The sequence below is a fragment of the Bos mutus genome, chromosome 10, assembly GCF_027580195.1.
Source record: "Bos mutus isolate GX-2022 chromosome 10, NWIPB_WYAK_1.1, whole genome shotgun sequence".
Classification (NCBI taxonomy): domain Eukaryota; kingdom Metazoa; phylum Chordata; class Mammalia; order Artiodactyla; family Bovidae; genus Bos; species Bos mutus.
This window is the reverse complement of record NC_091626.1, coordinates 77,265,650-77,290,214: the sequence shown is the minus strand read 5'-3', so window position 1 is coordinate 77,290,214 and position 24,565 is coordinate 77,265,650. Positions and strand designations below refer to the sequence as shown.

The window sequence follows — 24,565 nt, the reverse complement described above, 5'->3', positions numbered from 1 at the left end:
TCTTCTGCTGTTGTAATCTGCTACTTCCCTTTACAGACTGAGCAAAAAGCACTCTATTCAGAGATGAGGACTAGTAGTGTTTGTATTTGAACCTTAAGGAAACATTCTATTGCATATACTCAAAATCTAATATTTAAGCCTTGATTTTCTTTTCTTTCAATTTAAAATGGTATTTACAACACATTTGCAAGATACACACAAGATGGCAGAGTAGAAGGACGTGCATTCATCTTCTCCTGAGAGAAAACTGCAACCTGCTGCTGAACAACCACTGACAGGAAAATGTTGGATCCCACCAAAAAAAAAAAAAAAACAACCCACATCCAAGGACAAAGGAGAGGCCCCAGCACAACCCGCCAGAGATGCTCAGGTGGGTCAAACAAAAGCTTATGTGCACCAGGACCCAGATATTCCACAGAGACTGAGCCAGACCTGACTTTGAGTGTTTGAGTGACTACTGCAGATGCACGGGTCAGCAGTGGCCTGCCACAGGGACAGGGGCTCTGAGTGCAGCAGACCTGGGACACGTGGTGTGTGGCATAAGCCCTCTTTCTTGGAGGAGGTTGGTATTACCCCACCATAGAGCCGCCAAGCAGATGACCTACACACTGCAGAACAATCATACCAAAGAAACTCTCACACTGTTAAGAAAGTTCTAGGACCCACAACAGATTTCCCAACTTGGGGATCTGGCAAAGGGACTGAGAACCCCCAGGGAATTTGACTTTGGAGGCCAGTGGAATTTGATTACAGAACTTCCATAGGACTGGGGAAACAGATTCTTGGAGGGCACAAACAAAACCTTGTGCACACCAGGATACAGGAAAAAGGAACAGTGTCCCCACAAAATACTGAGCCAGACTTGCCTGTGAGAGTCCAGGAGTCTCAGACAGAGGCATGGGTCAACAGTGGCCTGATATGGGGTCAGGAGCACTGAATACAATAGTGTAGGCATAAGTTCTTTTGAAAGAGGTCACCATTACCATTGCCACCATTACCCACCCCTACCATAGTTAGAACAAACAACAGGGAGGGAACACTGCCCGCCCATCAATAGAGAACTGGATTAAAGATTTGCTGGCCCCACCCATCAAAATAAGACCCAGATTCCCCAACAGTCAACCTCTCCCATCAGGAAGCTTCCACAAGCCTCCTATCCTTATCTATCAGAGGCCAGACAGAATGAAAACCACAATCACAAAAAACTAATCAAACAGATCACATGGATCACAGCCTTGTCTAACTCAATGAAACTATGAGCCATGCTGCGCAGAGCCACCCAAGACAGATAGGTCATGGTGGAGAGTTCTAATAAAATGTGATCCACTGGAGAAGGGAATGGCAAACCACTTCAGTATTCTTGCCTTCAGAACCCAAGAACTGTATAAAGGCAAAAAGATATGACACTGAAAGATGAACTCCGCAGGTCGGTAGGTGCCCAATATGCTGCTCGAGAAGAGTGGAAAAATAACTCCAGAAAGAATGAAGAGACGAAGTCAAAGCGAAAACAGCTCACAATTGTGGATGTGACTGGTGATGAAAGTAAAGTCTGATGCTGTAAAGAACAATATTGCATAGGAACCTAGAGTTATGTCCATGAGTCAAGGTAAATTAGAAGTGGTCAAACAGGAGATGAAAAGAGTGAACATCAATGTTACAGGAATTAGTGAACTAAAATGGACTGGAATGGCCAAATTTAATTCAGATGACCATTATATCTACTACTGTGGGCAAGAATCCCTTAGAAGAAATGGAGTAGCCCTCACAGTCAACAAAAGAGTCCAAAATGCAGTACTTGGGTACAATCTCTAAAGTGACAGAATGATCTCTGTTCGTTTCCAAGGCAAACCATTCAATATCACAGTAATCCAAGTCTATGCCCCAACACTAATGCTGAAGAAGCTGAAGTTGAATGGTTTTATAATGATGTATAAGACCTTCTAGAACTAACATCCAAAAAAGACATTCTTTTCACCATAGGGGACTGGAATGCAAAAGTAGGAAGTCAAGAGATATCTGAAGTAACAAGCAAGTTTGCCTTGGAGTACAAAATGAAGCAGGGCAAAGACTAACAGAATTTTGCCAAGAGAATGCACTGGTCATAGCAAATACCCTCTTCTAACAACAACTAGAGACGACTCTACACATGGACATCACCAGATTGTCCACACCAATTTCACACTGATTATATTCTTACAGCCAAAGATGAAGAAGCTATATACAGTCAGCAAAAACAAGACCGGGAGCTGACTATGGCTCAGATCATGAACTCCTTATTGCCAAATTCATACTTAAATTGAAGAAAGTAGGGAAAACCACTAGACCACGCAGTTCAGTTCAGTTCAGTGGTTCAGTCGTGTCTGACTCTTTGCAACCCCAAGGACCGCAGCACACCAGGCCTCCCTGTCCATCACCAATTCCCAGAGTTTACGTGACTGATAGCACATTTGGGAGATATTAAACGTTTTGACTTCTATGTTTCAATACTTGAGCTAGAAATTCTATGCTAAAGTACTTTGTATAAAGGTAAAAATATATTTCTAGTAGCAATTAACTAAGCTTGAATGCACATTAAGTAACCTTTTTTAAACAAATAATTATTTGAACAAAGTTCAGGTGTAAAAAAAATGTTATGCTAACCACAGAATATGAAAGAATAATGGAATCTGCTTTTAACCTTCACCGTTCAGCATTATTTTCTAGGAAGACTATTGCTTGTGAATGATTTTAATTATGTCCATTATTATCCAGATAAATGACAGAAGAGTGCAAAGTGTAGAAGCAATAATTAATATGCCTTATCTTGGCTTATTTGGGCAGTTATAAAAGAAAAAGCAGATTAATGCATCATATAGGAAATTACTGTAGGTGAGTATGTGTAGGAGTAAAATTCAGCAATTGGGACATTTGCACAATTATAGCTTATTTTCTAATTAGTATGGGCATCTCTTAATGTTAACCTAATGAGTGAAACTTTAAAATAAATACGTTCAAAACTTGAAGAGAAGAAATGGTTAGCAGCTTTCTAAGAGGAAAGTAAGGGAGTTAAAAATAATCCAGGCTGCTTGGAAGACATAAAGGGACAGTAACAATAAGAGATATATAGTGTGCCCATTATTTGAAAGGTCAAAGGGAAATCTATGGATAGTTTAAAAAAACCTGGAAATAATTTCACAGAGTCACTTATGAATACATTGAAAGTATTTAGAACATTTTTTTCACATTTGTGTTTTTTGTTCTGAGTTAAATACCAAAAATATATTGTTGGGGAAAAAAAGAATTTGAAAATTAAAAGGACAAAAAAATGACAACATGAAGTAGCCGACATGAGTGGCTGGACTAACTGCTGAGTTTCTCCCCATCAGTGAGGACTTGCAATAAGGACAAGTAAGAGGATAAGAAGCAGCAGAGAAATTTAATTCCGTTTTATTTGACATTGACCTTTGCTGCACAGCATAGTGGGGAAACGACTATTCCAAGGGCACTTTCTGAGAAAATCAGTGGGGGTAGTAGCAGAGAGCAATCTCCTAGGAGGAAATAATAGAGCAACTTGAGAAATTCCACAGTAATAAATCACCATGGCCAGATGGTATTCAACTGAGAGTTTCTGAAGGAAATAAAGTGTGAAATGGCTCCACTACAGATGAGAATATGCAATGTATTCAGAAAATCATAACTGTTTTCAAATACTGCCATTTTTCTAATATGGTAGTTTTTCTGTAAGAAATAAAAACAATCAAATTACAATTTATAGACGTACAGACCAGTGTCTCTCCTGGTGATAATGGAGAAGCTGATAGAGTCTAATTAAGAATAGCTTCCTTCAACCAGGATAAGGTTAACCTGCTAAGGTCAAATCACCCACTGAGTCTATAAAGAGAACACTGTTTCTCTCCATCCTATTAAACTTATCTGGAAATGTCAATAAAATACTAGATAGAAGTAAACCAGTAAATGTAATTTATTTGGGAATTACATGAAGCTTTTAACAAGGTCACATGAGACTACTGGGAAAAATAAATAAGCACAGTCTTTGGGAAGAGAGGCCACAAGAGAAACTTCAGTCATTAATTGTAAAACTTGCTAAGTAATGAAAACAAAGTTTCAGGGACAATTTCTCTTTTCTTCCCTAACACTGTGTTACCTCTTCCAGACACATATAGATCACCTGTGGTTTAAAAAACAAATAATAATTTCACTATAGACAAGATGTGGAGTAACAGTAGGTACCCTACATGCATAGTTGCTTAGTCGTGTCCAACTCTGTGATCTTATGGACTGTAGCCCACCAGGCTTCTCTGTCCATGGGATTTTCTAGGCAAGACTACTGGAGTGCCTTGCCATGCCCTCCTCCAGGGGATCTTCCTGACCTAGGGATCGAACCCAGGTCTCCTGTATAGCAGTTGGATTCTTTACCATCTGAGACACCAGGGAAGCCCAAGAATATTGGAGTGGATAGACTATCCCTTCTCCAGGGGATCTTCCAGACTCAGGAATCAAACTAGGGTCTCCTGCACCACAGGCAGATTCTTTACCGGTTGAGCTACCACGGAAGCCCATAGGGAAATGTCTTTCCAAATCATGTGCTTCCAAATCAAGAAAAACAAACAAACATATAGTAAGAGACCAACGGGCAAGGGTAAAATAAGCATGTAACAAAATTTTTACCTAACAAATGGAATCTGAAAACCATAACTAGTTTAAATTTCTCATCATGTTCCATGTAAGCTTCAGATTTTAATGAAAACTAAGAAGTCATAATTAGACTGATTTTTATGTATTTAAATGAGGGCTGTCACCTTCACAGTGGCCACCTTTGCACAGTATATATGCTTTTTCCAGTAGAATACATATTCGCCTTTAATCAATCCATTTCCAAAATTCTCTCTATAGAACTGCCCTCAGAGCAAGTGGCATATTGTTCTAAAGTTACCTAATGGGGGCAAACCTCTACCCTTCATGAATAGAGCCATGAATACAGTCTTTGGGGAAGGATGGAATTTCCTCCCAGAAGCAACCTTAGTCAGCTCAGTTCTACAACCTCAGATTACTTGTTTCAGCATGACGGGACAGGTTTACATAAGGAAGAGCAAGGGCATGAAGTAGAAGTTGAAGAAAGTCACACAAGGGCCTATGGCAACCTCCTAATGCCACTACTTGACAGCTCCAAATGTCAAAAAGTTCTGATACCAAACCAAGATTTGCTTCACTATACGGCTTCCACTTTCTCTTAGACTTGTTCTCTGAAGCCACAGAAAGTATCAGTAGACTTTCAAATACTATAAGTAAAGTCGTTCAGTTGTGTCCAACTCTTTGTGACCCCATGGACTGTAGCCTACCAGGCTCCTCTGTTCATGGGATTTTCCAGGCAAGAGTAAAGGAGTGGGTTGCCATTTCCTTCTCCAGGTGATCTTCCCGACCCAGGGATCAAACCCGGGTCTCCAGCATTGCAGACAGATGCTTTACCATCTGAGCCACCAGGGAAGCCCTCAAATATTATGGACTGCTATAAAAATTGCCATTCTCCTTGGCCCAGTAACCTGCTGCCTTCACTTCAGCCTAAATATATGGCTCCTTTAAATAGTCCTCACAAAAGCAAGAGAGTCCCAGAAAAACACCTGCTGCTGCTGCTAAGTCACTTCAATCGTGTCCAACTCTGTGTGACTCCATAGATGGCAGCCCACCAGGCTCCCCTGTCCCTGGGATTCTCCAGGCAAGAACACTGGAGTGGGTTGCCATTTCCTTCTCCATTGCATGAAAGTGAAAGTGAAGTTGCTCAGTCATATCCGACTCTTAGCAACCCCATGGACTGCAGCCTACCAGGCTCCTCCGTCCACGGGATTTTCCAGGCAAGAGTACTACTTCTGCTTTATTGACGATGCCAAAGCCTTTGACTGTGTGGATCACAACAAACTGTGGAAAATTCTTCAAGAGATGAGAATAACAGATCATCTTAGCTGCCTCCTAAGAAATCTGCATACAGATTAGAACTGTACATGGAGCAGACTGGTTCCAAATTGGGAAAGGAGTACGTTAAGGCTGTATATTGACACCCTGCTTATTTAACCTATATGCAGAGTACATCATGTGAAATGCCAGACTGCATGAAGTACAAGCTGGAATCAAGATTGCCGGGAGAAATAACAATAACCTCAGATATGCAGATGATACCACCCTTATGGCAGAAAGTGAAGAGGAACTAAAGAGCCTCTTAATGAAAGTGAAAGAGGAGAGTGAAGAAGTTGGCTTAAAATTCAACATTCAGAAAACTAAGATCATGGTATCCGGTCCCATCACTTCATCACAAATAGATGGGGATACAATGGAAACAGTGAGAGTTTATTTTTGGGGGCTCCAAAATCACTGCAGATGGTGACTGCAGCCATGAAATTAAAAGACACTTGCTCCTTGGAAGAAAAGCTATGACCAATCTAGATAGCATATTAAAAAGCAGGGACATTACCAACAAAGGTCCATGTAGTCAAAGCTATGGTTTTTCCAGTAGTTATATATGGATGCGAGAGTTGGACTATAAAGAAAGCTGAGCACCGAAGAATTGATGCTTTTGAACTGTGGTGTTGGAGAAGACTCTGGAGAGCCCCTTGGACTACAAGGAGATCCAATCAGTCCATCCTAAAGGAAATCAGTCCTGAATATTCATTGCAAGGACTGATACTGAAGCTCAAACTCCAACACTTTGGCCACCTGATGGGAAGAACTGACTCATTTGAAAAGACCCTGATGCTGGAAAAGATTGAAGGCCGGAGGAGAAGGGAATGACAGAGGATGAGATGGTTGGATGGCATCACTGACTCAATGGACTTGAGTTTGAGTAAGCTCCAGGAGTTGGTGATGGATGGGGAAGGCTGGCGTGCTGCAGACCATGGGGTCACAAAGAGTTGGACACGACTGAGTGACTGAACTGAACTGAACTAAATGGTCCTCCAGTGGCACCATTTCTTGTCCCTTCAGTGTTCTGGTCACTCACCACTCACTGAATTATAGGTGTTTCTGTGTCCCATCTTACTCTAATCTTTCCCCCAGTTTAAAAAAGCAATTTCCATTCCTTAAAGGAAATACAAGAAACATAAAACAAAATTTTTAAATTTTTCATATTTAACACTTTCTGGAGATATTTGCTGCTAATCCATCATTGGTTTTATTTTCAGGGTTCCCCGCCACCAAGGAATACATTTCGCCCAGTCTGAAGATCCTGATATTCATCCTGTTTGTTAATGCAACCCCTCATATTCCCTTAGCTGCTTCAGCACCGAGTTTGTACCTACAATGTACACATGTAAGTGTAAAATCAAAACCTCAAAGATTTTTCTCTCAAGTCCTAGTGTTAAGCAATATCGCACCCATTCTATGTTTTGAAGTTGGTTTTAGGGATTAAAAACCAGAACTCTGTATATTTACCTCTATTACATTTCACCTGGTCAGCTTTAGTCTCTAGTTCCAGCCAATAATGCGAGTCAGTATTCTGATTCTATCATTCAAAGTATTAGTGATCCCAAGAACCTTAGTGTCACAGATTTAATCAGCATACCATGCAAGTGCTCATTCAAATAATTGTTTAAGAGAATGAAAGAGCAGGATAGAGAAAGAATGATGTGATACATCAACATGGGCCTTCCTACATGTTGATACTAACGTATTATCAACTTCTTATGAGGTTTGTTTAATTAAACATGAATTAATTAAGTCATTTGTTTTATCTTCACTTACAGACATACATTCTTACATTCTCATACTCTGATTCTTTATACAAAAGATGTCTTTGAAAAACTGTAAGTTAAATCACATTTTAAGTATCAACAGAATTCAATATTGTAAGGATTTCTGTAATGAGAAAAAACCTATCCCTGATACGAATAATATTTTAGTAATGCTATTTTAATTGAGTATTGGTGTGTAGTTTTTATGAGTGAGGAGTGGCAAAATCATAATAGTGATTAGCAGGAGCTAGATTCCAGGAGATGTTGTACAGAAGAGATAAACCTACACTTTGGGGGGAAAAAAGAGGAAAAAATAATTTGTTATTGTGGATCTGTGTCTTGGAAAATCATTAAACCTTTTTAATTTGTAAAGACTGAATTAAAAAGGGAAGTATCAAAATACAATATTTACTTGTTCAAATATATATTGTTTGAGTAAACCTTGAATTTTTTTAGTGACAGTAAACAGAATGAAGGACAACAAAGGATGGAAGTAGTCTTAAGTCATGTAATGCTAATGAATTAGGGAAATAGAATAACTGTATACCATCAGCAACATTCATTTCTGACTGTAGTCTACTATTTGTTAATACATTCATTGCTTCTTTGCTTATAAAGTACATAAAGTTATGTACCTAAAAGATAAATGGACACCCTATACTTTAACATTTTTGCCACTGATATGTTAAAAAAAATATGTTGAAAAAAAAAAAAGTTGCAATTATTGAAGCACAGCTGAATGGCCCCAGAGCACACAGACTCCATTAAATTTGCTTACATCTAATTACTCCTGCCTAAGGCAGGTGACAAATTTATTCTTATAAAATTTTTCTTTATCCAGTACCCCAAAAATAAAATGAAATAAAATCAGTCATTTTCAATCTAATCTACTATCTAAAACTATTTGTAGTATAGCATTTGCTCTTTAAGACCTTATAAAGATGGGCTTTGTGCAATAATCATTATAATTATGTTTTTAATTGCTTAATACAAACATTTTCTCCCAGAAACACTGGTGTAAGTCAATTATGAAATCATCTTTCAAATTAAACCATTTCACTTAAAAACATTGTTATTTTGAAATTGTTATTCTAGTTGATACTATTCTAATTGATGCTATTCTAGTATCCCAAATCATAACTATATCTCATCTGAAATACCTGAAATATCTTTAACAAAGCAGATAAAAATGTGAGATTAAAAGTATAATACAGGAAGTCAAAAAGTCCCAAGATTTAACCACAATTTAGACACTGACTTTTCTGAACCTGTCAAAAAAGAAAAATACATCTAGCTCCACTGAAAACCACAGGCTTAATTGTCTTGCCTATATTCCATCTGCTGCATGGAAAACTTCCAGTGATTTTTAGAGGTGGAGAAAGAGAGGTGGATTGGATTTATGTTGCAGCACAATTATACAATATCTAAGTCTCTCTTTTTGCATAACAAGAAAATAAAACAGTAGAGGAAATATATGAAAAACAAACAAGCAAGCAAGTTACTTACAAAGGAGAAAATTCAAATTATCCATGAACATGTGTTGACTTTCATATGTTAAAGCAAAAGAAAGACAACCTGAGCTCAAGAAAAAAATTTTTTGAAATACCTATAATTCCTGAATAGATATTGAAGATGTATTTCACCAGAACAAATTAAGGAAAAAAAAAAAAAAACAGTTAAGAGAAGGGAAGTTGTAACATAAAATAACTGGTGTTAAGAACCAAAACCCAGTCAGATATATACTTGTGTCAAAGAAGTTCTATAAATCAGATCATGAAATGCAAATGTTGATTCTAGAAAACACTGAGGGCAAGAGGAGAAGGGGAGTGACAGAGGATGAGATACTTAGATGGCATCACTGACTCAACGGACATGAGTTTGAGCAAACTCCTCTGGGAGATAGTGAAGGACAGGGAAGCCTGGCGTGCTGTAGTTGATGGGGTCATAAAGAGTCAGACAGCTTTTCGACTGGACAACGACAACAACATATATATGCATTGCAGGCAGATTCTTTACTGTCTGAGCCACCAGGAAAGCCCCTGTGCGTGTGCGTGTGTGTGTGTGTGTGTGTATAATAACTATATATATATATATAGTAACAATAATGTGTGTTCAAACTTCGGGAGTAGAAACTGGGGGAGAAATGTTATTGGAAAAAGTAACATACAGGCACATACCAAACACATACAGGCAAAGGATTCAAATTCCTTGAAATTAGAAGAAATAAGAATTGAATGAAGATAACTTGTCAACACAAAGAATCAGTAGCATTCTCTCAGGAGAATGCTTTCTAGGCAGGATTCTGAGTTTCAAATCCCCTCAAAGATACCTGCTGCTGCTGCTGCTAAGTCGCTTCAGTCATGTCCAACTCTGTGCGACCCCATAGATGGCAGCCCACCAGGCTCCTCTCTGTCCCTGGGATTCTCCAGGCAAGAACACTGGAGTGGGTTGCCATTTCCTTCGCCAATGCATGAAAGTGAAAAGTGAAAGTGATGTAGTTACCAATAAAATTGTCTGACTAGAGTGAAATCCCTTCAGGTCTCTCTAAACTGGAATTGGTAAACATTTTCTACAACCGAAACAGTAAACATTTTGGGTTTTGTGGGCCATATGGTTTCTTTTGCAATTACTCAACTCTTACATTGTAACAAGAAAGTATCCACAGGCAATATGTAAACAAATAAGCATGGCTATATTCTAATAAAACTCTTTCTCTATTCATCTTTATTTTCAGCTTATAAAATAGAACATATAAGGTCCATCATGTTAAACATATTACTGAAAAAAATACAGCAAGCCATTTTGAATCAAAGGTCAATCCTTTGTATCATTGGGATATAAGGATCCCAAATAGGACTGTTTCTGGCCTGTCTATGGGCTAGTCCCTTAAATTCCTTATATTGATTAGGAAGGACTGAAAAGATTTTATTATATTTTATGTATTAATTTAAAAATTATGAGCTGAAAAATGATTTTGAAAAGATTAAAGCTAATTATAATTAAAGCTAATGAATCCCTCTTAGAACAATGTGAAACATTAAAATATCCCACAGAGCAAAAGATAGAAAATTTTTTTAAAAATCATGAAAAATAGTTAACATCAAATGGATAAAATGAAAATGGGTAAGAAGAAAAATTAAGAAATTACTTATTGACTCACCAATCTTATTGAGACTCTCTCAGACAACAGAAAAAGAGGAAACACTTGTAAGTTTTATGAGGCCAGGGTAACCTTATTACCCGTATATGTCATTACTAGGAAAGAAGATTGTATCTTTCTTTTCAACATGCATGCAAAATTCCTAAACAGAGTATGAACAAACTGAATAAAGCAATAAAGAAAGGGACAATTCATTATGGAGCGTTATATGGCAATAAAAAAACATCAAATACTGATCCAGGCTATAATATACACAAACCTTGAAAACACTATTTCAGATGAAAGAAGCCAGTCATATGAACAAGACAACATATTGTAGGACTCCATTCATAGGAAATGTGCAGAATAGCAAATATATAAAGACATAAAGATGGGAATACACTGTGAATATACTAATAACTGTACACTTTAAATGGGTGAACTGCATGGCATACTAATTATATTTCCATAAAACTGTTATAAATAGTGTACAGTATATAATAGTTACATGCTCAGACAAAACAGATATAGAACTTTTAAGAGATGAGAAGTGAAATTCAGGAGAGCACATGTAAAAAATTATTTTTAACTGTTCTCAACAATTACAGTGATGGTGGGGGTATTAGCACTGTGATTCTGAAACTGTTGTTTCACAGATTGCTAAAATTTTAATATTTGTATTTATTAACATGCTGAAAGTCAACATGAATTTCTTGGAGCAGAACAGATAATACTCATACACACAGTAAGTAGATAATATCATTCTGGTTCTTCTTGGTGCCAGCTCTTTACCCAGAAGCAAGATGATGAGAATGAGATGCAATCTTTCAAGTAGTTGCATCCTCTGTAGGTAAGGTATAAAGCTGCGTATTTACTTAGGAAAAAGGGGACAGTTGTTTCCCCTCTCCTTCTGAGAGATTCTTTGGAAAAGTAAAAGCAAAGACTTGTGTCTTCATTTTGTAATGTAAAAAATCTCTCTCTGGGGAGGAATAAAACTAGTGTCTCCAGTTTTACAACCCAGGAGATGTCTCCAAGGTCCAGGTCTCATCCCTCCACCCTTGAAATGTAAACACAGACCTCCAGAGAAGTAAGTCTCTCTGGAGTCCTCTCTGTCTATTCCATCATACATTAAATTCTAATGCTTGCTTTTAACTGAGGTCCCAAGTTGCTGCAAAATTTGCTCAGAAAGCCCTAATTGTGCAGAAGCATAAATGCATTTTCTCTACAACCCTACTTACATAATATGGTACAAAATAAATGAGAAATTGAGTTAAACCAAAAGATTGGATTGTCAAGTCAGATTCAAACAAATCTGAGACCTTATTCAGCACCTATCTTTACTGATAATTTAAAGAACAGAAGTAAACAAACAACACAGCAATTCAAGCAGAGGTCAAGGAGCATCAGAACAACTCTCCATGTCCTTCACTGTCATACTGATCATGCTCTGGCACAGGAGGGCATAAAGAGTCAATTAGGACAACAGCACCATTCTTCATATCTTGCCCATCAAAATCAACTTTCTTTTGCATACATTCACTTTTATTGTGACCAGGGTGGTGTGACCAGAGATATTACTGTATAATTAAACTGTGGATTCCATCTGGTTTGAGGATTTACCTCTATCCCAGATGTCATAGTATAGGTTTTACCAGCCATTGGTTTCCAGATGTCATTGTGCAACATGCTCTCTTCAGGTCAACATAGTGGTATTCCTTTATCTGTCCAATTTCCACCAGCGTACCATGAAAAGACAAATCTCATTTATATCTGTGGTATTTGGGCCATTAGAAAACAAGCATGAAGGTCACATGTTCAGTAATGTCCTACCATAATCTATGCTAACGGTAGTGTGCTAAACTGGCATCTTTAGCTTGGTTTCTGATACTCCTGATTGTTATCTTTAAACACAGCAACTTCCATAATGATTAGAATATTCCATAGTCTCTTCTGGGTAAGTATTTAGGTCCTCTTCCAATACTGTTGACTGACACAATGTTCCATGAAAGTAAATACTCTATTAGTCCAGTTATTTAGAGCTCTGTTGTCCCTCCAGGGCCATTTCCAGATGTAGTGAGTCTCCTGGAAAAGAGCTCCCTCTAGTGTCTATATTTGGACTAGCAAGTTCTTTTCATCATGATGAGCTTTCAGGAATATTATGTATTTTGGTCTGATATAGAACTGAAATGTCAGGATCAAAAATCCACACAGAACATCTAGCACAGTAGAGGAAATAGTAATCAAGTCACAATGCGTGTTATTACTATGGTACATTAGTGACATTTGTATAGTTTAGAAAAATGGTTTGTACACAAAATATAAATCTCATGAGATTTCAATTAGCATATTATGCCAAACACAGCTCTGCCTGGCCGTCACAGGTTTTCCATAAATGTACTTCACATAACTGTTATCAGTAATATCAATTCATTGTATCTCTAATAAGTCCATCTCCCTCAAGAGAGGTGTTCCAATTTCCTTGAATGAAGTCCATTCAGTCCAGTTCACTCACTGAGTCGTGTCTAATCTTTGTGACCCCATGGACTGCAGGACGCCAGACTTTCCTGTCCATCACCAACTCCTGGAGATTTCTCAAACTCATGTCCATTGGGTCAGTGATGCCATCCAACCATCACATCCTCTATCATCCCCTTCTCCTCCTGCCTTCGATCTTTCCCAGCTTCAGGGTCTTTTCCAATGAGTCAGTGCTTCCCATCAGATGGCCAAAGTATTGGAGCTTTAGCTTCAGCATCAGTCTCTCCAATGAATATTCAGGACTGATTTCCTTTGGACTGGTTGGATCTCCTTGCAGTCCAAGGACTCTCAAGAGTCTTTTCCAATGCCATAGTTCAAAAGCATCGATTCTTTGGATCTCAGCTTTCTTTATGGTCCAACTCTCCCAGCCATATATGAATACTGGAAAAACCATAGCTTTGGCTAGATGGACCTTTGTTGGCAAAGTAATGTCTCTGCTTTTCAATATGCTGTTTAGATTTGTCATAGCTTTTCTTCCAAGGAGCAAGCATCTTTTAATTTCATGGCTGCAGTCATCATCTGCAGTGATTTTGGGGTTGACACTGTAGTGATTCTGCAGTGATTTAAATGAAGTCCATTACATTCACATATTCTGTATTTGAAGGACTAGATCAGGCTATAGTATTAGTCTCTCAGTCATGTCTGACTCTTTGTGACTCCTATGGACTGTGGCCTGCCAGGCATCTCTGTCTATGGAATTCTCCAGGCAAGAATACTGGAGTGGGTTGATGTTTCCTTCTCTAAGATCAAGCTATGACAGGCGGTAAAAATCTGCTTTCCATTACACCTAGGTAGGTGTCTTAGCAACATACCATTCTGTTTTATGCCCACAGAGAATGAAAAAGCTCTACTGTTCAGAATTTTTCACTGACATAATTCATTAGTAATTATCATCAGAAAAATGATCAGAATGGTAACTATAGACAATAAATCAATAACTGAGTGGTAACTATAGTAAATAAACTACCCCTATACTGAACCATCAACTGGAACTTTGTCATTCTGTTGCTTCAGATTGCCCAGGTAAAATCTTCAGGTAGAGCTCATATATCAGCAACTTCCATTCTCTGTAGAAAAGAGGTCCAGAGTTTCCTCTCAACGTAAGTAGTCAGTATTAGATCTGAGAGGAATGCCTTAAGTGTGGTATTCTCTAGCTCAGAGGGGTAGCATGGAGGTCACATGACTGTACTCTGCTAGAATTGTAATCTACTTATAAGTGCTTTCCCATCTCCTCTGATACCCTTCATTTCCATTTACAACCTGTTTTGACCCATACCCTTTCCCCTATGATTGGCCTTTCTGGCTCAGTAGATGTATTATAAAACCATGAGGACAGTAAGAACAGCAGCCTTGTTAACGCTTCTCCTTGGACTCACTCCAAGGTTGATATTACAGATTTTGACAGATAAAGAATCACAGCACACATGGCCCTGTGTTTAGACATAGGGCTTAATTTACCTCCATGGATGAAGCTGTGACATATTCCCAAGAGTCTTTAAGGACAGACACTGTCAAATTTAGTAGTATTAATATTGTGCTTTCTGCACTGATAACATTTTCTTTTGGTGCATGTAACTTTAAGCTCAGGCCTGGGACCAAGAGATCAGGCAAAACAAAACAAAAGAAACTTGTAAAATGGGAAAAATAGATAGTTGTATACTTAAATCATCCCCCATCACCTCATTCTTACCTTCCAATCCCAGAAGCATTCCCAGTAGAATCTTGGCATGGCTTGCTACCATAGTCAATGTTAGCATAAAATAATTTAATTAAGCTAATCATTAAATCCTTTTTTCCTTTCCGGCCATTTTAATTAACTAGTGCATCAATTTCCCATTTCAGTCTTCAATTATATCGCTGCTCTACAGATGTTAACAAATGTAGCACACCTGTGAGATATTTCTTGTCCATTTCTGTGTATTTATAGCAGTGAAATGTATACAATGGTCAGATTATATTGAAGTGGGCCAAAGGAGGGGGAATTGGCTGCTCCAAACTTTAACCATACTTCCCAATGTTGCCTAAGTTAAATCCGGCTTAGGGTTAAACAGGTATCATCCCAGTTAACACTCATTTGCAGCCTCTTGGGGCTTTTGGTAAAGGTCCAATATAGTCTACTTGCCAGCTAATATCCCAGTTCTTGGCTTTGGGAAATTTTATTCACTGCCATGTTTGTTTTCATTTTTAAAATTGGCTTTAAATAAAATACGCCAATTTTAAATTTCAGTAAATATATACAGGCATGCAAGCATCAACATAATTACACAGAATATTTCTACCACTCTGCAAAAGTTAATGAGAAAAGTTGGATGCTGTCATTTTCCCACTCTGCAGTCAGTCCTTTCTCCAACTCCCAGCATCTGGCATCCAGTTACTTACCATGTGTCTGTAATTTTCTATTTTTAAAATGTCACATAAATGGAATTATATAATATGAGCTTACTTGCATCTCACAACTCTCAAATACTTTCTTCTTTGATTAGTAGGTTAATAGAAGTATGTTGGTTAATTTCAAAATGTGGGGTGGGGGTTCTCCAGATACATCTCTGTTAATTTTGTGTATATTCGGAGAACACATACATATCTTTTCTCCTATCTTTTCATCTCCCTCCTTTTTGCCTCCTTTCTTTTGGATGGCTTGAATTTTTTTTTTTTTTTTTAACTATGTGGCCCTATGCAAGGTAACTAAGTTGGAAGATCTGTTACTTCCCCATGAATAGGTTCTTCACTTCCCAAGAGCAAGGTTTTCATGACCTACTCACATATCATCATTTATGCTAATGGATCTGTGTTCAACTTAATGAAATTTTAAAAATTAGACATATTTATGTAATCAAAACCAAAATCCAGATTTAGATCATTGCCAGTATCTCCCTAGTCAATACTTGCCCTCCTGGAGATAACAGTTTTCCAGATTCTTAACACTGTGGATTCATTTTTTTCTATCCTTTAATTTTATATGGTTGAATCATACAGAATATGCTTCATATATGTGTGTGTATGTTAGTTGCTCAGTTGTGTCTGACTCTTTGCGACCCTATAGACTATAGCCTGCCAGGCTCCTCTGTCCATAGAATTCTCCAAGCAAGAGTAGTGGAGTGGGTTGCCATTCCTTCTCCAGGGGATTTCCCCGTCCCAGCGATCGAACTGGGTCTCCCACATTGTAGGCACATTCCTTACCATTTGAGCTACTAGCGATGTCCCAATATTATATATACACATACCAAAAAAAGATGATCAGCATCACTCCAGTGGTATCTCTGGGAAAGGGAATGATTGGCAAGAGAAGAGTTGATAGAAAATACAACAAATTTTTCTGTATCGTGAAAATTTACCATATATTGCCAGGGGGATGGTATGGGGAGGGAGGAGGGAGGAGGGTTCAGGATGGGGAACACATGTATACCTGTGGCGGATTCATTTAGATACGTGGCAAAACTAATACAATTTTGTAAAGTTAAAAAAAATAAATAAATAAAATTTAAAATGAAAAACTGAAAAAAAAAAAAAAAAAAAGCATTCCAATTATCTCCAGATTCTTTGGCTAGGAAGAACTTGGTATTTTCAGTTTAGATTAATTTTTGTCCTCGGCAACTTTTTGTGAACTTTTGAGTCTATACAATTTCTCTTGGATGCTGTTTATTCCATTAGCATTCTGTATTCAAATAAAAGGCAAGAACCTTGGAAAACTAAATAAAAATTTCTTGATTTAAATTAAAAAAAAAGAATGTTTTCATGTAATACTTATACAATTAAAAATAAATATTTCTAAATGGCAGGACTGTTCTGAAATCCAATATGGAAATAGTGTTTAAATAAGTCTAAAAACCAGAAATGTCAATAAATACTAAGTCATTAATATGAAAATTTCATGAGTTCACCCACACCTGTAAGACACTGAGGTTATGTAACACAATTATAGAAATATGTTTCTATACATCCATATAGAGCCAAGCCTTATATAAGACCATTCCATAATTTTATGGCCACAAAACTTTGCTGATACCTTCTCCACATGGAAAAGTTCTATCGTCCTTTTTTTTTTTGCTTAAATTTTTTCTGAAAATTAAAGTGTGTGTGTGTTGGGGGTGGGGGGTAAGCCTGAAAACCTACACTGTATCATTTATATCTGTATCTTTAGAAGGAATGTGCCACTCAGCAAATCTTTCTTTAATAGTGTTCTTGAGAATAATTTCTGTCTCTGTACACCTATAGGCAATCAATAGAAACTATGTGCTATAAATGTTAAAATCAGATCTATACTTTTGTCATTGGAATGTCAAGGACAAATCAACTTGGTTTGATACTTTACCCAAAAGTTTAATACCGTTAATCACCATCTCCAACCTTTCAAAGAGGCGCACACACATACATACACACAAATGAAAAGTAATATCAGTCACAGTAAGGTCATATTCTATAGCTCTGTTTTTCTAACAGGTCAGGTTCTCTCCGGGTTATAATCCATTTTCTAGCAGTATTAGGGGTAGAATATGTACTGTTCAGTGAAATGTCACATGAACTTCAATATGGAGCTATGCAATCTTAGAAAATCTGCAAGTGAGCAACAAAGAAAGTGAGAGCATACTCTGTGGACATTCATAGGGAAACTCAAGACAAATATATCTGTAGTGAGAATTTCAATCATAAGAGTTGCTGAGCAACATTTTCTCAAAAATAAGAACACAAAACCACCTCATTTTTTTCTTTTTAACAGCTAAGGAGATTAACTGCATGTTCTCTAAATAAGGCTTTCCACCAAAGATAACACCTTGATTTCTACAAGAAGAGAGTAGCTTGGTGTTTACCAAGAAGAAATACTATGGAATCTTCCTTTTAATGCTGTTTAAAATGTGAATTTATTTGTAACATCTTCCACAGCTTGAGACCTTGTTATTTCAGAGATCAGCAAGGTGTACACTATCAAATGAGGTACATGATTTAGGCTTTGAGGACCCTGAGGCTCCAGGGCATTTACTGTTAATAGGCTCATGAAATAAATGAATTGGGCTCAAACCCCATGGTTTCTTGAAAATGAATATAATTATAAAAATTCACAACAACAAATTAAATGTGTTCACATGTAATATCCATATTTGAATCAGATTACCACCTGCCTGTTGTGTCTATGCTAACCGATCAAATGACACTGTCTCAAATGTGAATTTCTCATTGTCCTCAACAAAAATCCACTACCCAGCATATTTCTGATACCAGAGAGTCAATCATTCTATTGATACTTAGCATTATTCAAGGTGTATTTTAAAAAAAAGATAAAAATATCATGTGTTGTGCCAAATACAGATTTTAAAAAGCTTAAAAAAATAATCAATCTATACTTTTTGTTCCCTATGAATCTGAATTCCATATCTTATAAAAGGAACTTAAACTGAAGGACTACAATATAATGCCAGTTTAGAGGCAGTTATATATTTAGGGACAAAAAAGAAAGCCAAAAAAGAAAAAAGACTCACTATTAATCACTTTGGTAAATAATCAAAAGCCCATTCTAAAACTTACCCTTACTCAATTCCTTTAGCTTATAACTCCACGTTTTTATATTCTAAGTCAATCTTCCTTTTCAGTTTTAACTGTTTTTTAGTGAACTCAGATTATCTGAGTGGTAACAGACAGCTCCCTTGAAAGTCTGGCTACATACCTAGAGCTGCTACTTTGATGATGATTGCTTGAATGTTAGATGATATCATCTCTTGGAGCAAATCTTCCTGGTTTCTCTGCCAAAGGTAAGCTAAAGGCTGGAGATTAAGCCTTTTACACCTATAAAATAATTAAAAAAAAATCATATAACATCTTAATGTTCTATACTTAGATCCATAGCAATTACTTTGATTTTAAACATACTGCTTCTCTCAAGGATTTTAGCATATAAAATACTTTAAAAAGCATGTTTTGCATAATGAAGTTTATGTATACAACATAAACATGTTTAATTTCCACAAGCTATGCCTAAACAGATAAAAATGAAATCTCCAGGCAGATTAGAAATATTAATTTTAGTAAGACTCTAAGTTTAGAAATTTATGCAAAAAAGCTTCCAAATGCTAATGGATGATTATTTTTGTTTTTAGAACTTCCTTAGGAGTCAAAATTGGAAAGCTTAAGCAAAATAGGCAAATAAATTTATCCTAATAAAATAATCATATTAATTAGGATAAATTTATATCCTAATAAATAGGAAATAATCATATCTTAACAAAATAATCATATACTGATTAAATTTATAATATCTATGGTTAAATGAACTACTCTTATTTAACTTTGAAACTTTTTTTAAAGAATTTGACTCTGAGGGGTAGAGATAAATTAGAAGTATGAGAGTTAACAGATAAAAATTATCTATTATATATATAAAATAGACAAACAACAAGGGTTTAACTGTGTAGTACAGGGAACTGGAAATATATTCAATATTTTATAATCACCTATAATGGAAAATAATCTGGAAAAAATATATGACTTTGCTATACACTGAAACTTTGCTATACACACTTTGCTATACACTTTGTTATACTTTGCTATATACCTGAAACTAACATAATATTGTAAATCAACTATGCTGCTGCTAAGTCACTTCAGTAATGCCCGACTCTGTGCGACCCCAGAGACGGCAGCCCACCAAGCTCCCCCGTCCCTGGGATTCTCCAGGCAAGAACACTGGAGTGGGTTGCCATTTCCTTCTCCAAATCTATACTTGAAAATAAAAGAGAAAAAAGGTGAAAAGATACTTTAATAAAAACAAGCAAAAAGAATCAAGAATAAGCATAACTATAATGACGGCAAAAAAAAAAAAAAAAAAAAATTCATGTCTGAATGAAAAAGTAATAACAAAAAGTGCAAACACTGAGCACTTAATATGCTGCAAGTATTGTACTACAAATTTTACATTACGGTGCTGGAAGAATTCAGATTTTGGAGTCCAGACACTAAGCTTTAGTTTCCTAGTTCATATATAGGGACAAAAATATTTCTTTCCAAAGTTCTTGAGAAGATTACAATATTAGAAAGTGAAGTCAGCCTTTATTCCTCTTTTCTTCACATTCTACATCTAATCTACTACAATGCAGAATGCAATCACTCCTCACCAGTACCACTGTAACATGCTGGTTGGAGCCACCACTATCTTTCGGCATACAGGATCCTAGTTCCCCGACCAGGGACTGAACCTACACACCTGCAGTGGAAGCACAGTCTTTTCTTTTTTTTTTTTTTTTACTCTACTTGGCAGATAATTTTATTTTATTTTTTTAATATAAATTTATTTAATTGGAGGCTAATTACTTTACAACAGAGTCTTAACCACTGGACTGCCAGAGAAGTTTCCATTCTTGCCCTTTATATAATAGTTGGTGTGATCCTTTTAAAACATAAATGGATCATGGGATTCCTCTGCTCTAAACCCTCCCCTTGTCACTCCTAGTAAATAAGCCCTGAAGGGGTCCCACCCTGGTTGCCTCTCATACCTCACCTCCCACTACACTCCAACCTGCCCCCGCCCCCCGCCACCCCACCCCCTGCCCCGGCCTGCTCACTCTTGTCTAACATACTTGCCGTGCTCCCTACCTTCCTCACTTGCATCATGCCTTTAGTTAGATATAACTTCCTCAGGGAGGATTAATTAATTAAAATTAATATAGATTAACTGATAATCAATTAAAAGTAATATAAATAAAAATGTTGTACAATGCCTGGATAAAATAGGTATTCAATAAACAGTAGAGACAAATGATTCACTCAAGTCACACTGTAAGTGGCTGAGCTCAAATTTCAAGTAAAAAATATAGCTCTAGGCTCCACCATCCCTAGTGTCAGTTAAGTTTCCTGGATGACGACTCCAGCATACATGGAACACTCTGTCTTGCAGAAAATTCCAATACTTATTAAATGTACCACATATTTGGTCATTTACTCATTCATGGTCTTAAGCAATATTAATACCACTTTTTTTTTTCTTGCACATATACCTTGACTTTCAAAGAAATCAAGATCTTCCTTAATGTTGACTGTTTTGTATAATTTTCCTTTGTAAAATGTCCTGAGCATCTAAATCAATGTTGAGACAATGCTGAGGCAGTTAATAAACATAAAATAATAAAACTGTAACTACCCACGTAATACAAGCATTACAGTTTTTGCTGTCCTATCACCAATATTTAATGTCTACCAACCAAATTTTTCTCTCCACATTTTTGAGGTAAAGATTTTTCGGTTGTTTTTTTGAAGAAAATTTTATTCCTTCCTGGCCTTACTGGAAAATTCTTGGTTGTTTCTTTGGTATCCCTGATCTTTTGAGTATTTTTAGACTTAAGTCATATTTCTTTGGGGATCTTCCCTGGTGGTGCAGTGGTAAAGAATGTGCCTGCCAATGCAGGAGATTCAGGTTTGATCCCTGGGTGGAGAAGATGCCCTGGAGAAGGTAATGGCAACCCACTCTAGTATTCTTGTCTGGAGAATCCCAGGGACAGAGGAGACTGGTGAGCTACAGCCCATGGGGATGCAAAACAGTTGGACATGAGGAGCCTAGTAGGCTACAGTCCATGGGGTCGCAAAGAGTTGGACACGACTGAGCGACTTCACTTCACTTCAGTAGTGACTAAACAGCAATGTATATCTTATACTTATTTAAATTCTTTAACAGCATAAAATATCATGGTTGGAATAAGATTCCTCTGTAAATCACTACTGTATTTGAGCTTGTGACATCTATTAAACTCTTTATATCTCGAAAATATAATGAAGAATTTACAAATTGGAGAGTGGCTAATTCAAAACTGAGTTTGTAGACCAATGGCTCCCAATAAAGAAAGTTAAGTCACTCACTCGTGTCTGACTCTTTGCGACCCCATGGACTGTAGCCTACCACGCTCCTCTGTCCATGGGATTTTCCAGGCAAGAGTACTGGAGTGGGTTGCCATTTTCTTCTCCAGAGGATCTTCCCAACCCAGGGATCAAACCTGGGTCTCCCGAATTGTAGGCAGACGCTTTACCATTGAGCCACCAGGGAAGATTAAAAAAAATACTGCAGATGTGCTTTTTTTTTTTTTGGTGCTGAAACCCGGGAATGAACAGATGTGCTTTATGGTATATAATATGGTTAAACTATTTGTTGAAGTGTACCTGAGATTGCATTTTGAGAAACAGTTTGCCTCCACTTTTGAGTATCCAATGGGCCCCTCTCTCATGTAGATATAAAGTGGCTTCCCAACAGGAACACATTGCCTGGAAAATCCTATGGACGGAGGAGCCTGGTAGGCTGCAGTCCTTGGGGTCGCTAAGAGTCAGACACGACTGAGCGACTTCACTTTCTCTTTTCACTTTCATGCATTGGAGAAGGAAATGGCAACACACTCCAGTGTTCTTGCCTGGAGAATCCCAGGGATGGGGAAGCCTGGTGGGCTGCCGTCTATGGGGTCGCACAGAGTCAGACACGACTGAAGTGACTTAGCAAAGCTTTTATAAATAGACATCAGCTCTACCTACAGTTTGGCTATCCATTAAATCACATACGTTTGAATTTATTCAAAAGCAAAGATTTTTACACAAAATATTCTCAGAGAATATGACTTAAAACTGGATGAGAATAATATTATTTTTAACATTTGGCTAAGGGATATGCAGTCCATCTCCATCTATAAATCAGCTGTTCTCAAATGCAGGCAGACAGAACACAAGGAAATGTTTTCAAAATACACATTACTATCTCACATGGGAGGTGAGGGAGATGGGAGGAGTAACAATCTAATGATTCCTTTAAAGTTGAATGGGTTTTTATATAAGTATTTCAATCTCATGAATATTCTTTTCTAAGCACTGAGTTTGAAGGACCAAAGAAGATATTTCTTAATATATTTTTTCCTTTAAAATATTACTACACTACTTCTATTTGCTCCTGATTTTTATTACAAATGATAATGAGTTAAAAAATATTAAAAAGTTATACTATTTCAAGTAAGGGAAATTTGAGAATAATACTTCAAAAAAACTTTTGCTTCAATTTTTATTATAATTTATCCCTTATGGTAATTTGATAAGTTTTCTCATGCATAGATATAAAGATAGAAAAAAAGTAAAAATACAACTTTTGTTACTTAGGGCAATACATTTAGTTTCATGGGACATGTGGTGGTGATGGTGGTTCAGTCTCTAAGTCGTGTCTGACTCTGAGATCCCATGGTCTATAGCCCACCAGGCTCCTCTGTCCATGCAACATGTAGAATGCTATATCTATTTATCATTTGGGTATAATTATTTATTTTTCATTAATTCACATTCTTAATTACTACATTTAAAAAATATAAAACAAATTAATGTTCTCTTACACATTTTCTACTCGAACACGCTGATAGTCAGAGAGTATAGCACCTACTGATATTCCCTCTACTTCTTCTTTTTCCTGAAAATAAAGCAAAACATGTGTAAAAATATAAATAAACATGTGGCTCTGTATCATGTTCTGAAAATTATAAATGAATTGTTTCATTTAGAAAACCACCTCGAAATAGAATAATTTACTGAAAACACAATCCATGTTCAGGGAAAAAAAGTATATTAAAAAATACATGTTTAACTCACCCTCTCAGTTCTGGGGAGAAATAATTATTCTTTTTACCAAAAACCCCAATTACTAGAGACCATTTTCCAAGGAGAAGATAAAGGCAGCACTTCCAAAACGTTTTCTGACTTGATATCCCTTTAAAGATTCACTGATATTTGACAGAAATTTCTAAGAAATTTCTATTTAAGGAAATTTTTTCTATTTAAGGAAGTTTTCCCAGATTGAGTAACTTTAAAAAAATTGAACCAATGGTTCAGTTCAGTCGCTCAGTCGTGTCTGACTCTTTGAGATCCCACGACTGCAGCATGCCAGGCCTCCCTGTCTATCACCAACTTCCAGAGTTTACTCAAACTCACATGCATCAAGTCAGTGATACCATCCAACTGTCTCATCCTCTGTCGTCCCCTTCTCCTCCTGTCTTCAATCTTTCCCAGCATCAGGGTCTTTTCAAATGAGTCAGCTATTTGCAGCAGGTAGCCAAACTAGTGGAGTTTCAGCTTCAGCATCAGTCCTTCCAATGAATATTCAGGACTGATATCCTTTAGGACGGACTGGTTGGATTTCCTTGTTGTCTATGCAACTCTCAAGAGTCTTCTCCAA

The 24,565-nt window shown here is 37.0% G+C and overlaps 1 protein-coding gene across 1 annotated transcript in view; it reads right to left on the bottom strand.

The window, feature by feature from the left end:
* The window catches only part of DPH6 (diphthamine biosynthesis 6), a 191,829-nt gene that overhangs the window by 66,358 nt on the left and 100,906 nt on the right, over positions 1-24,565 (bottom strand). The window contains exons 4-5 of the mRNA XM_005892468.2: positions 23,730-23,803; positions 19,052-19,170 (exon numbers count right to left, since the gene is read on the bottom strand). Of these exons, the coding sequence (XP_005892530.1) occupies positions 19,052-19,170; positions 23,730-23,803 (193 nt within the window). The remainder of the gene's footprint in view (positions 1-19,051; positions 19,171-23,729; positions 23,804-24,565) is intronic.